The sequence below is a fragment of the Dipodomys merriami genome, unplaced genomic scaffold, assembly GCF_024711535.1.
Source record: "Dipodomys merriami isolate MVZ:Mamm:240054 unplaced genomic scaffold, mDipMer1.0.p SCAF_5, whole genome shotgun sequence".
Lineage (NCBI taxonomy): Eukaryota > Metazoa > Chordata > Mammalia > Rodentia > Heteromyidae > Dipodomys > Dipodomys merriami.
Window position 1 is genome coordinate 69,835,205 of NW_027206068.1, and position 15,028 is coordinate 69,850,232.

General features: G+C 39.9%; 3 protein-coding genes across 3 annotated transcripts; all 3 read left to right on the plus strand.

Annotated features, from left to right (window-relative positions):
* Nucleotides 1-4,926: 4,926 nt before the first annotated feature.
* Tas2r3 (taste 2 receptor member 3) lies at nt 4,927-5,877 on the plus strand. The gene has a single exon (XM_069997375.1). The coding sequence runs from the start codon at nt 4,927-4,929 to the stop codon at nt 5,875-5,877; it is 951 nt and encodes a 316-aa protein (XP_069853476.1).
* Nucleotides 5,878-7,324: 1,447 nt separating this feature from the next.
* Nucleotides 7,325-8,215, plus strand: Tas2r4 (taste 2 receptor member 4). The gene has a single exon (XM_069997376.1). It carries the CDS (start codon nt 7,325-7,327, stop codon nt 8,213-8,215), a length of 891 nt encoding a protein of 296 aa, XP_069853477.1.
* A 5,317-nt stretch (nt 8,216-13,532) lies between these two features.
* Nucleotides 13,533-14,426, plus strand: Tas2r5 (taste 2 receptor member 5). The gene has a single exon (XM_069997377.1). It carries the CDS (start codon nt 13,533-13,535, stop codon nt 14,424-14,426), a length of 894 nt encoding a protein of 297 aa, XP_069853478.1.
* Nucleotides 14,427-15,028: the final 602 nt, after the last annotated feature.

The window sequence follows — 15,028 nt, forward strand, 5'->3', positions numbered from 1 at the left end:
ATCTTGCTGGGCTTTTTTGCTTATGGCTGTCACTGATACTACGCACTTGAGCTATGCCTCACTTCTGGCATTTTATTGGTTAATTGGCAATAACAGTCCCTCAGATTTGTCTACGTAGGCTAACTTGGAACCCCAGTTGTCAGATCACAGCCTCCTATGTAGCTAGCAGTATAAGCATGAGCCATCAGCATCCAGAAGGTCCTTTAAAAATTACAAAGATAGACTTCTGTCACGATATTGATCCAGTTGTTCAGTATTTATTGAGCATTAGTGTATGTTAGACATTTACCCCACAGTTGCAAATACTGATTTTTTTTAAACCTTTTGTTCTATAGAACTGAAGGCAAGCACTAACTCTGTATCAGCACCTTCACTAGTGCTTGGCACAAAGGAGTCACTCAGTAAACACTGACAAGTGAATGATCCCATTGGATTATTGAGCTTTAGTATGGTGGTTAGTACCCAACCTCAACCGCTTCAAGACTTACCTACTTTGTTAATATTTTTTGGTTTTGAATTGTTTCTTCCTAGTATTTGTGAGACGTGTTTTATCAGTAGGAAAGAGTTGTCATATAGCTAGAGATGAAATAGCTCATCTTCAGATGTTCTACTTCTGTTATCTTTATCTTTCTACAAAGTTCCTTTTGGAATTCCCTGGCAGAGATTGTTTGGGTGTGTGTGGATGCAGGTGAGTATTAAACCCACAGCCTTGAAGATCTCATCTCAGCAACATCCTACATAGTTTTCCATTGAGCTATAAGCCCAGCTGAAAGATCCTCCTAAATGCTTTCACATTGCCTTTCCAAAGAGCCTCTGAATTTCTTTCTTCCACGTCGTTTCTGGTTGTACACATCCACATACATATACACACAATTACATATATACATTCAATTTCATTGTAAGACTCAGGAACTTATAGAATGCTAATAATTTACCAATAAAGATGGTATAAACTTGGCTTTTCAGTGTGTCTTTGTTTTTAAAGTCTATAAATCCTCTCTAGGTTTGCCTGAATCTTCCAGAAGGTGGCTGCTTCTAAGTAGGTGGTATTGTTCACATGCTACAAATCCTGCTTTCTGTCTATGCTCTTCTGTCCCTGGCTTCATCTCCAGACCAGCTTGTGAGTTTGTTCCCTTTTGCCTGGTGCTAACTGTATCTTAGGTCACCATAATCTCTGAACAGGTTCAAAATACACATGCTGTCCTCTGGGACCTTGACCTTTGTAAGTATTTTCTGCACACGTGAACAGCTCTTTTGTACTTACAACGTAGTTCATTTGAGGAAAGATAGAAGTGGTTTTTAATGCTTGGTCCAAGTGCTTGAACTTTGAGTCTTCACACTTTTCTTGGCTTTACTTGCTTATGGTTGGCACTCTACCACTGAAGATCCACATCTTTAGCCCGAGATGGAGTTTTTAAAATTTTTATCTAGTCTTTGCCCAGGAATAGTATAAATTAGTTTCTTTTATCAGCCATCTTTTTTTCCTGCAGCTTAGGCTAATAATCAGCATCTTAATATCTATTATAGGTATTACGTCTTTCCTCAGCAATACACCTTTTATACTCCTTAACATACGAGATGTTATGCAGACTAGTATTCTTTTTTAAACAGAGTGATAAATGTGTTGTCCAGAAAAACCACCTGGCATAGGAAGATCTCAGTTAAATAATTCTTATGACTAATTTCTGAGTCCAAAATGCAGAGGCAGATTAGCAAGTGCATCCTGCATGTGCAGGAATGTAGTCTTGAGGGTGCTTTGGGACATGGGGCCCTTGTCCCAGCCTCCATCTACATGTGCAGGAATGTTGCAATAAGACAGGCAGTAACGTTTTCAGTCAGAGTGTCTTCTGCTTATCTATTGATTCTGCTGGCCCAGTGGCCCCAAACCAGTCACGCTTACTAGTAAACTGCCTTCCTCACCCAGGTTCCTATCAGTTGAGAACCTTTCTGCTATTCCCAGGCTAGTTCCAGTTTGAAGCGCTCTTGTGGAACCTAAGAGTCTTTAGGTGAATGCTAATGCAAATTATGAAGGTATTTTCCTTTTAGATGATATCAAGGCATAAACTTGCAGAAAGCTGCTCCACAGCTTTAAGATTTGGGGCTTGTCGAATAAGTATGACCTACAAAAGTGAGGAGAAAAGTGTCAAACAGCATTTGTGATGCTACCCTGTTTTTGAAAAAGTGGTTAAAATTGGGGGGAAACATCAAATGTGATTATTTTTGGATAGTGTATTACATGTAGATTTCCTTATTTATGTCAGCATGTAATAGCATGAATATGTATGCTGTCCTGAGTACAACATTTTGTAGAAAATCTTTTTTGTTTTGTTTTTCCCCCCAGTCATTTGGTTTGTAGCATCTTATACTTGTATACGTCATTCACCACTTGTGCATTCCAGAGTAACCATCCTGTATGAGATCCACTGTTTGCTGCCAGAACAGTTCTTAAAGTCATCCATTTCTTACAAGTCATTGGATGATTAGTTCAAAGGCATCCCAAAACACCCAACACATTTTTCTGTAGCCATTTGGGAAATAAAGTATTTGTTTTGTGAAGATTACTTTTTATTGCCACCTGGGTTTCAGCCTAACCTTTATAACTCAGGAAAAATTAATGCAGCCTTCCCTTTGTTTCCCAAAGATCATGTAATTCTTAGAGGCAAGGTTGTCTTCTACTCAAATTATCCATTTGGCTCCATGTAGCTCAGCCTAGCTCAGCAACAGTGTAGTATTTTACAAATGTTTGTTCAGCTAGATTAACATGGAAATGAGGGCAGGATCATTTTGCTTATTTTCTTTCAGCATTTGCATTCCATACTGTGAAGACTGATGAGATGAAGCACAAGAAAATCACTGTAGGAATTTAGCCATAGTCCCCAGGGTCAATGAGTCAGAGAGAAAATCTCTAAAGAGGTAACAATCATAGTGAGGATGGTATTTCTAAAAGCGTATGATGTGTCAGGCAAATGGCTGAGACATTATATTTGGCTAAGAGCCATTTATATTTAGCTGATATACTACATATGCTCTAAGACATTACATTTAGCTATTGTCTTAAGAAGAAAGCACTGTATCATTTCACAGGTAAAGTCCAGAAATATGTTAAATGACTTGTCAGAGTCACAAGTTCAGGCATGTGGTGTTTGCATTTAGCTTCTGCTCCCTGCTTGTTTCTTTTGCACACATTGTAGTGGCCTTGGACGGCCCAACCTCCCACTGCTAAGCTGGAGAGTGTCCTATGACAGGTGTTTGGAACAATCTAGATGGTGAGTAAATAATAGGACTTTTTGAGAAAAGTGTTGGGAGTGGAAAAGTGTCTCACTGTATCTGGTTCTCAGCCTGATCATCCATAGGAAAATAAGTCATTTCTTTTACCAGAGTATTTTAATATGCACTTTCTTTTTTCTAGTTAGTAACTTGAGAGTGTTCATTTTATTGCTTAGTTATTATGAGCTGAAATTGTCAATGTTTTGGGAATTTTTGAGATTTAAAAGGAGAATTTTGTCAGGCATCAAGTGACGTTTGTCTTTATGCAGCCCACAGTTCTACCCATTAGCACAGGGGGTAATTTTAGGCTGTCAGTGTCATACATCTGCACTGTTGAAGCATCTCATTTTGGTTCTTCATGAATATTATCAGACTATTGAAATACACTAAAAGGAGATGAGCCATATTGATGTTATTTTTTGTTCATTAGAAGCAAATTACAAAGGCTGTCAATTTCCCCAAACTGATGTTACGAGTCAAAAGAATTTCAAGTCAATTTGCAGAAGTCCTTCAGGAAAACTCAAGCTGATTCTAAAGATACACTGATAAAGCAAAGGTCTCAGAACAGTGGACAAGGCTTTTATTTTCTTGATAAAGCTATTTTGGTAAAATATACTACTAATGCAGGAAAAACAAATACAGGCATTTAAATTAACCATGGCATGTGGAGCAATATATGTTGAAAGTGGCACCATAGATTATTAGGTAAAGGATAGATTATTCAACAAATGATGTCAAGAAAATTTGTCATCTACATGGAACAAAACTGAAATTGAATCTTACACCTTATGCAAAAAAAATTCTTACTGACTTAAAGATTTATTTGCCAAGAGCAAACTAAACAGAAGAATGTAGTGGGTTAATTGTTTTGTAATTTGAGGATAGGAAATTGAAAACTTCCATTCTAATACAGGACCAGTAGTACCAAGCTTTAATTTATGTACCTAAACCCGGAGTGATGCATAGTGCCTCATTGAGGAGTTCTGACATTGCTTTATTTCAGTGTATGTCTCTACGTCCTGATTTTTCATCCTTTATGGTGGTTTTTGTACCACTCACCTTTCTGTTCTGGATGACTCCCACCTCTTCTCCCCTCCCCTCCATGCCCCTCCCTTCCTCTCCTCACCTTTCTTTTCCTGTCCTCACCTGTCCTTTCCTTCCTCCTTCCCTCCTTTCTCCCTCCCTCCCTCCCTTCTCCCGCTGTTTCTCTCCCCTCTTTCAGATAGGTCTTACCATGTAGTCCATGCTGGCTGTGAACTCACGTTTACTACAGCCTCCCTAGTGCTTACACATAGGAGCTGCCATGCCCAGCTGCAACCCTATTCCCTTTGAAATTGAATCCAAGTCATCCATAGTTTTTGTGACCCAGCTGTTTTCCTTCTCTGTATGACACTGGACACTTTGCATTTTTGCAAAGAGCTGCCGAGCTGAAGATGATAGGTGGAAATGACAATCTATGTCATCTTAGAGTATAGACTAGCCTGAACGAGTCAGAGAAGATTCACTAAGCTATGCCGTCTAGTAAGCTAAATTAACCGGAAATTAGAGACTGGTAGAGTGAAGCAATGAGGTAGAGAGGGCAGTTGTCAGGAAAATTTAAAATGAGCAGAGATTCCATATATCAAGAGAAATAAAGATTAGTACTGCTTAACTGCTGACATGTTGGAATTTTCTGAGGGGATGTTCCTAGTTCTGCTTGTCATTCTGTTCATCCTTGGAAATCTAGGGAACGGGTTTCTCGGATTAGTCATTGGTAGCAGCTGGTTCAAGAGCAAGAAAATCTCCTTGTATGACTTCATCATCACCAACCTGGCCATCTCCAGGATCGTTCTGTTGTGGATTATCTTTGTTGATGGTTTTTTAATGTTATTCTCTTATGAAACTCGACATTCAAGGACAGTAACGATAATTATTGATATTACTTGGACATTCACAAGCCAACTGACTGTTTGGCTTGCTACCTGTCTTGGTGTTCTCTACTGCCTGAAAATTGCCAACTTCTCTCACCCAACATTCCTCTGGCTTAAGTGGAGAGTTTCCAGAGTGGTTGTATGGATTTTATTGGGTGCACTGCTCTTATCCTGTGCAAGTACTATGTCTCTCATCAATGAATTTAAGATCTATAATGTCCTCAGTGGAATTGGCACCACAGGGAATGAAACTGAACACTTCAAAGAGAAGCAAAGTGAATATGATCTACTTCATGTCCTTGGGAATCTGTGGCACCTCCCTCCCTTCGTTGTCTCTCTGGTCTCTTTATTGCTGCTCCTTCTCTCCCTGGGGAGGCACAGGTGGAAGATGCAGCAAAATGGTCTCAGCTCCAGAGACCAAAGCACAAAGGCCCACAAGAGGGCTATCATCATCCTCATCTCCTTCCTCTTAGTCCTCATGCTTTTCTTAGTTTCCTTTATAATTTTTTCCTTGAGTCGTTTCCTACCAGATGCTAAGTTGGCTGTCATGGTTGGTGAAGTCATTACAATGTTGTACCCTACTCTCCATTCATTTATTCTCATTCTGGGGAACCACCAGCTGAAGCAGACTCTTGTGGCAATGCTCCCATGTGAGTTTGGTTGTTTAAAGCCAGGATCTAAAGAACATGTTTCCCCATAGAGGGAGTGGGATGGAGCCTGGGAGTCCTTCAGCGTGGCTCAAGACTTCTGGGCTCTTCCTGGCCTTTGTTTCAAAGGATGTCTATAGGTACTTCTTCTTTATTTTGATTTGCATTTTTGAATATAAATTTTCCAGCCTGATTGGATTAGATGTATTTGTACACTTCCAGGATTGCTCTTGTTATCACTCACCTGCTAGAGTAGATAAGAGATGTCATACTCTAGCACTCAGTGCTTTCAATGTTTTTTTGTTTGTTTGGTAGTTGGTTGGTTGTGGGATTTGAACTCAGGGCCCCGGGCACTGTCTCTGACCTTTTGTGCTAAAAGGCAAGCACTCTACCACTTTGAGCCACAGCTCTACTTCTGGTTTTCTGGTGATTAATTGGAGATAAGAGTCTCAAGGACTTTCCTGCCCAGGCTGGCTTTGAACTTCAATCCTCAGATCTCAGCCTTCTGAATAGACAGGAAAACAGGTGTGAGCCACCAGCATGTGGCTCAGTGGTTTTCTATAATATCATCTACTAAGAAGATTGTTCCCTTTCTGACAAAGAAATTAGGCAATGACATAGTAGCTGATTGACCCACAAACATAACTGGAGCATTATTGTGCATTTTGTACCAGAATATTCTTATTGACAGTTAAATGCTTAAGAGGAACTAGCCACATGAGATCTAACCATAGATTGAGATTTCTAAAAAAGAGTCATGAAAAGGCTGACTTTAAAATTCTAGTTAAAAACAAAACAAAAACAAACAAGAACATAAGGTAGTGATTTATATATGTGGCTAAGGCAAGAATGCAAAGCAATTATGAAATGATGAGATTATGAAAGGCAGGGGTCAGGTCCCTGGACTTGATGATTAGACAACAGTAAATCACTGTAAGTAATGAGTCATAAACTGAAGGGATGACCTTGTCACTGGAGAAAATGGCCTCAGCATCAGCAGATTATAGGCGAGAAGGCAGTTGAGGTTTTAGGTATTCCATGGATGTATGAATGGGAGGCAGGTGGTAGGAGTGAGACTTGAGGATTCCCACCACATTCTGTGGTTTCTATGAAAAACAAAAACCAACTCTTTGAAACAGTGACAGGAATAATGATGGACTAGAACTCTGATTTAATCTAAAGTTCTTAGGACCAGCCATGACTCTAGTTCTACTGCTTTTGGAAGGGCGGACTCACAGGTGCATGTATGTATGTTTTAGTTAATTAAGCATTCCTAAGGAAAGAATAGAAATGAAGACATAGTAACTCAATCCTTGGAAGATTTGCATCTCAGTAAAAGCAGCTGGCTCTTACTCCAGAGGTGAACGGTTCATTTCCCATGCTGGCAAAATAAAGAGGACATAATCTGGGTTGGGTTCTGGTGCATACTAGTATATATTAGTATTTCTTCTGTCCCCATCATCAACCCCACCATAACTGCCAAATCCTCAGTGGAAAAAGATGTGGACAGCATGGCATATATCTTTTTTTGGTGCCTCATTTCTTAGTTTTGTAGGACTCCTTTTGAATCTTTTCATGACAGTTGTCATTTACAAGACTTGGGTCAAAACCCATAGACTCTCCTCTTCTGATAAGATCCTCTTCACCCTGGGCATCACCAGATGTCTCATGCTGGCATTGTTTATGCTGAACATTTTGCTCATCTTTTCAAATGCTGAAAGGTTAGTCTCCTTTTCTAGAGTTTTATCATTGTGTTGGAAGTTTTTGGATGGTTGCAGTCTCTGGTTGGTGACCTTGCTCAACGGCTTGTACTGTGTGAAGATTACTAACTTCCGATGCTCAGTGTTCCTTCTGCTGAAACGGAGTATCTCCACAAAGATCACCAGACTGCTACTCGGCTGTCTGCTGATATCTACTTTCACTACCCTCCTGTGCTTTGTGGTCAGACTGATACCATATTTTCCTGAGTTTGTGACTAGAAGAAATGACACGTTCTTTGACATCAAGGAGGGCATCTTGACTTTTGCAGCCTCTTTTGCCTTGAGCTCATTATTCCAGTTTATCCTTAATGTGACTTTTGCCTCCTTGCTAATACATTCCTTGAGACGACATCTACAGAGGATGCAGAGAAACTCCACTAGCTTCTGGAATCCCCAAACTGATGCTCATGTAGGTGCCATGAAGCTGATGATCTATTTCCTCATCCTGTACATTCCATATTCAGTTGCTACCATGCTCCACCTCCCTTCTTACATAATGATGGATTTCAGTATCAGAGCCATTAGTTCAATAATTTCTACTGTTTACCTTCCAGGACATTCTATTCTAATCATTCTCACACATCTCAAACTGAAAACAAAAGCAAAGAAGATTCTTTGTTTCAAGAAATAGTGGAATTTCAATAGTATATGGCTAGGTCACCTCATAGTTTTGGAGCTAGATTTTCTCTGTTAGCAGTTTTCCTAATAAACTGAGAAATTCATTTTGTGATTTCTTATCTGACATCTTTAAATGCTGTATTTGAGTTAATTTTGTAATTAACTAATTTAAAATAAGCCACAGTCTCTAAGGCATTTGGTTGACATGTTACTGATGTATTTTACATGATATTGTATTTCTGGATTATAGAAAGCATCACAATGCTCCATTAACTACTGAAGTAGAATGAGATATTTTCCCCATATCAAGGTACATATTGTACATACAACTAGCTACATGTTTTAGTACAGGAACCCAGAGTAAGGGGTCAGCGATAGGCAAGTGGTCATTGAGAAAGCACAACCAAGCAGCACAGAAAGGCAAGGAAAAAGAGAAAAGTTTCAAGAGAAAGAAAGGTAGGAAAAAAGGATTGAAATAGGTATACATTGTAAGATGAGACAAACAGAAGTTACCAGTCTTTGCTGAGTGACAGCAACTGAGCTAGAAACACTGGCATTGAATTTCTAGGTTGGATTTGGAAAGGACAAAAGGGTCAGAATTGATAAGTGGTGAGAAGTGATTAGTGTTGAAAAATAAATCCAGCAAGCTAGCCTAAGGACAAAAATAAGTTCTAAATGGTGAAATTAATCTCATCTGAGTGCAAATTTACCAAACACTAGGCATTACTGTAAGATGCAGAATGCAGAGCAAAGTCAAGAGGAGCTATTGGACTAGTAATGGGAGTGTTTGACTTCTCTGTCTTCATTTGAGCACAGCAGAGTTCTTGAACAGATGTTATTTTGTGAGGCTGGAATAACAGGATGATGGCTTCAGAAAAACTTGTGTCTGAAGATGGAATGGTTTTGAAGATGGACAAGTTTTGAAATGGTAATTAAGGGTTAATTATGGATATAGCTAAAATAAGCTACATAAGCAATATTTACAGAAGGCTTATGTAATATTTATACATATCTGAATAAATCATTTTTAAACAAATTATCTAACTTTCCTGTTCTGGCCACCAGAGTTTTGACTGCAATATTTAATAAATGTTAGCCAAACCAATATTTTATAGAGAACAGGGTGACTTAGATCTAGTCTTTTCCTTACTTCAGTATAAACACTGCTGTCTGTTCACATGTTCAACTTGTAAACATGTTAAAATCATTACTGTCCCACCAGAATGTAAGATCCTTGGGAGCAGCAACTGTTCCCTTCACACTGTATCCTGGAAAAAGGGTCTGATACATGCTAGTTACTTAGTAGATATTGTCCAGTAATTAATTGGATTTTCCCCCTTGTAACATGAGGTTCCTTGCAGTTGCCTCTGCTTCCATGCTTGTTGGGTTTTATGGAATTAAGATAGGGTGGAAGTAGGGTTTCAGGAGCATTGCTGTAGGATCTCTAGACAGGTACACAAAGTTTACATGTCAGCGATGGCACACAGCTTATTCAGTGTGTTGGCCTCTACCAGTCTCTGGGAACCACAGGTGGTTAGGGTCCTTCTAGTGTGCCTGCTGGGTGAAGTGACAGTCTGGTGGCAGCAGGGGCAGGGCATCTCTAGTGCGGAATGCACCTGTCAGTCTCTGCCGGCTGTGGAAGTGGAGCCAGTTCAGTGCCCTGGCTGCACTGTGGTTAGATTTGATTTCAAAATGACACCACGTAGGAACAGCCTGGGTGAATTCTACCTCTGAAACCCTGAAACTATGTGCAGTCCTGAACAACTCCTCAACTGGGTTGGGGCCTAGCAGTGCTTCGGGAGACAGTGGTTATCTGTGGTACCAGCAGGGGCTGATGAGGCCTCCTGTTAATCTTTTCTCTATCCTGAAGGGACTTTCTCGTGTGCATACTGACCCAGACTGGAACAATGGGGCACTTCGCTTCTTTCTTTACAACTCATCAGGAGTCCCTGTGTCCCACAATTCCTCCATTCCATCTGTACTGTATTCCAGGGTTCTCCCAAAATGTTCTAGCACAAGAGTTATTTTTGATCTCTCTTTGTCGTGGTTGTGTCTAATCAGCTATGTCGCTGGAATTTTCCTCCTGGTTATCTTTTTGTACAGATATCATAGGAGGAGGAAGAAGCACAAAGCTTTGTCCCACCACGATGGATTCACAAGTTCCTCCTTGACAGGGATTGAGTTGGCTAGCTCCTTTCCCATCACTTCCCTAGGTCCTCTCTTGGAGAGTAGCACTGCCTCCCACTCTGTAATGCAGCAAGCTACCTACACTTCCCTCCCTCCCTCCCCTGCTATCACCACAAAGCAGAGTTGTCAGAGAATTCTGTGGAAGGTGGTGGGTGCCTAGAGATAGACAACAGTAAAATGGCCTGACATTTTCAGTAAAATTTAATTTTGTCTTCTCTCTCATTTCTTCTTTGATTTTGAAACACAATAAGAAGCTAATATGGAAAATAGGATAGAAATCAGAGCTGTTGCTCTCTAAGTGATGCAAAGCTCATTATTTTCATAAACTTTGGAAGTCAAAGCTGGATTTTTATTTTGCATAGTAAGTATCATTTCTGCTGATAATCAAACATCCTTTGCCAACACATTGGTATGTCTCCCTGATGAGTGTAGAGAATAGCTATCATTTCAAAATGCTTTTAAATACTTGAATTTAAAAACTATGACCAGGACATCAATTACTGGATATTTTCTAGGCAACATTTTTCTTAGTGAAATTAATTACGTGGCTGCCTCATTATGTGGTTTAGCTTTGCTTAACATCCTCAGTAGTCTGTGAAAATGCTATTTTTATCTTTCTGGAGGCTTTCTGTTCTCTTCTTTTGAGGCCAGACTTGCCCTTGTGGAGCTGGGTCAGTTGACTACTACAATCTATAGGGATCCCTATGATCTAGGCCAGAGTAGGCCAGGTGGAGAAAAGGGTGCACATATTGTCTTTATTGGAAAGTTGCCGAAGACGCAATGCTGTTGGACAAGTTCTCTGGTTTGTAGAAGATTTTGTCTTCTCCTCTCCTTTTCCACAGCCCACAGGCACAGTTTTAGGGTGTTGGGTCTTGGAGCTGCAGGGAGGTTGTGCAGGATGTGCCTTCCTTTGGAAGCAGGGACTGTATATTGTTCACTGCTTGGCCCATCATATATACTCTTTAAATATTTTCTGAAGGAATGGAAGTCTGGCCTAACAATCCCTGTGTTGTTTATTAGTAGAGCTACTGATATGCAGAAGTGGTAGTGGATTGCATAAAATTTGTAGAGTCCCAGGAAGTGCTGGGGTCAGGCTCCAGGCCTCCTTGCTTTTGGAGCAGAACTCTCCTCCACACTCAGTGTTGCCTTCCTACTTTTTCGTAGTACAATTGCTCTTTCTCCACATTTCCTTACAGTTATTTCCAGATTTCTTTGAACACCGTATTAGCTTTCTATTTGCTAGTTAATAATACAAACCTAGCAGGCCAAGACACTACACATTTATTATTCCAGTTTCAGTGGATCAGAGTTTTGAAATAGCTTTATCAGATCCTAGATTCAAAGTATCTGCAAGACACATCAAGAAAGGGGAAAAGGAAAGCCACTGATATCTCTCTTTCTATACACACATATATAGAGAGACTTATATATATATATATATATATATATATATGCACACACACACACACACACACACACACACACATATATGTATGTATATGTATAATAACCATTAGTAAGATCCTGCCTTGACAAATCAAGGTAGGTATAGGGAGTCTTCAAAGCTCAGGGTGGTTTTATCTCCAAACTCCAAATAACAATGAAGCTCAGTCAGTATCTTTTCTCACTTTTTTCAGTGTTGGGGTTTAAATTTAGGCCCTTTTCTTTCTAGCAAGCACTCTATCACTGAGCTAAATCCCCATACCTACCTTGATTTGTCAAGGCAGGGTTTTACTATGTAGACTAGGCTGACTTCAAACTTGGATCCTTCAGACTCTGACTCTCAAATGCTGGTACTACAGGCATAGGCCACCATGTTCAGACCAGGCAACATCTTGATTGCTTACCCCTTACTGGGTAAACAATGCCTGTGTATTCCTGTGCTGTCATTCTGATGTGTTTTTATCCTACATGTACATCTCCAGAGCACTTAGTAATTTCCGTTGTTTTTAAATAACATACATAAACATCACAACCATATATATATATATATATATATATATATATATACACACACACACACACACACACACACACACACACACACACACACACACACACACACACACACACACAAGTATGTATAGATATTTATTCCTGTAACTCTTAAGCCATCATCATAATTTGAGACTTGTTCATTAAGTACTATATGGTACTGTATGTAATGCCACTATGTATTGATTCATATCCCTGTTTATGGCCATTTAGGAGAATCCCAAATTTGTATTACCAATGTTGAAATGCATATGTTCCATTCCACTTCAGGCTTTTGTTGGTTTATTGGAGATAAGCGTCTAATGGACATTTCTGCCTGTCCTACTTTCAAACTGTGATCCACAGAGCTCAGCCTCCTGAGAAGATAGGATTACAGGTTGAGTCACCAGTGCCTGGCTTATAACATTTATTGGTAACTATGTCAATCTGTTTTTCAGTTCTGCTCATCTCCTTCCTCTGAGATATGTATGAGATATGTGTTAAGGCAAGTAGTGTGGATAATTGGCCATGTTCTTATGGCCATACACAGATGGCTTCACAGACAGTGATTGACAATAATGTCTCCTCTGCTTGACCTATTTTTTGTTGTTTGGCATTTAAATATAGCATGGTTTTATTCTGTGATTGCTCCTTCCTTCAATCTTTCCCTTCTTCTGCCTTTGATCATGAGTCTAGTTTTAATTTAAAGTTAATCATCTCTTATGTGTACATGTTCATTGTTCTTTTTATGAAAATAAAGGTATTTTTAAAATAGCACATGAGCTCATATCTGCCACATTATAGAACCCTTGGAATGTTTTCATCGAATCTTCCTTTTTAGAGTTCTTGTTATATTTATATATTTAAACCTATGATCCCCCATGGAGAAAGGATTGTGTCTTTGATATTGTTTCTGATCTCTCAGGATTCATTTGTACAGATGCAAATATGGGACAGATCATCATGACATCTAACATCTCTGTTCCTGGTCACAGTTGGTCCATTTCCTCTTGAGAACAGATTACAGAAGGTCAAGTCCACATCTAGTTGTGTAGTGGGAAAGTTTGCCTGAGTGTGATATCACGCCTCAGCCAGAGCCATACATATTCATCAGCACCGAACCTTAGGACCCTTCCTGGGACCTCAGTGAGAAGCTCCTCTCTGCAGCCATGTTCCTCGTTGCCCTAGGACTACTAATGCCGGTAGCCATAGCTGAATTTCTTATTGGCCTGGTTGGAAATGGAATCCTTGTGGTGTGGAGTGTTGGAGAATGGATCAGGAAAGTCAAGGGGTCCTCATATAACCTTGTTGTCCTGGGTCTGGCTGGTTGCCGGTTTCTCCTGCAGTGGATGATTATGCTGGACTTAAGCCTGCTTCCATATGTCCAAAATTCTTTTTGGATTCTCTATGCCAATATTCTCTGGTCTGTGATAAGCCAAGCCAGCCTCTGGTTTGCTGCTTTCCTCAGTGTCATCTATTGTAAGAAGATCACAACCTTCCAACATCCTGCTTATCTGTGGCTGAAGCAGAGGGTCTGTAGCTTGAGTCTTTGTTGCATCCTGGGGCACTTGATAATAAATTTGGTACTTCTAGTTGACATCAAATCCTCCGGTCTTTCCCTTGCAAACAAAAGCATTGAAAACTTCTTTTCAAGATGGCAGAATCGTTCTTTATTTCACCTCACTTCAGGAAGTGGGCTGCCTTTGGGGATGCTTCTTGCTTCCTCTGGGATGCTGATTGTCTCTCTGTATAGACACCATAGGAAGATGTGTGTCCACACCGCTGGCAGGGGAGATGCTCGGGCCCAGGCCCACATCACTGCCCTGAAGTCCTTGGGCTGCTTCCTTATGCTTCACCTGGTTTATATCCTTGCTAGCCCCTTCTCTTTCACCTCCGACTACTCACCTGCTGAACTCACCAGGGTCTTAATCTCAGAGACAGTCATGGCTGCCTACCCTTCTCTTCATTCTGTCATTCTGATCTTGGGCATGCCTAAGGTGAAGCAGACTTGTCAGAAAACCTTGTGGAGGATAACATGTGCTTGGAGAACCTGGGGTACATGATCCAGGGAGAAAGGTGGTGTCAAGATAGTCTTTAGAGACATTCTTCTGATAGCTCCCTAGGAAGGTGCTAATTTTATGTTGTTTAATTTTTTTCTTCCTAACTGTATATGTAGAAAAAAAGAACATGAATCCACACTAAGAGAGGCAACAGGGAATGGGGGGCGGGGATAAAAGAGGGTGAGGAATTTTGAAAGAGAGCAATGCATTTTGAAAGAGAATAACTATGGTCAAATATTTTGCTTTTAACTATGAAAATTAAACAAGAAAACCTGTTGAAATTGTTTGGGGAAGGGAGGAAGGGGAGAAGGGAGGGAAGAAGAGTGATAGGGTGAGATTGGTTATAATATTTTGTAAGCATGTGTGGGAATGTAGAATGAAACTCCCTCCTTTATATAATGATGTAGGAAACATTTTTAAAAAGAATTCTCTTCTTCAACATCAGTTCAATGAATGGGCATCAGAAAAAATAAAATAAAAGCAAATATTTATTTTTGCAATGCAAGTTGAATTGTTTAAATGTATTATAGAGATCAAGATGGGATTTTACATTATATAGATTTTATTTTAACATTTTATTTCTGTCCATATTTAGTAACTCATTT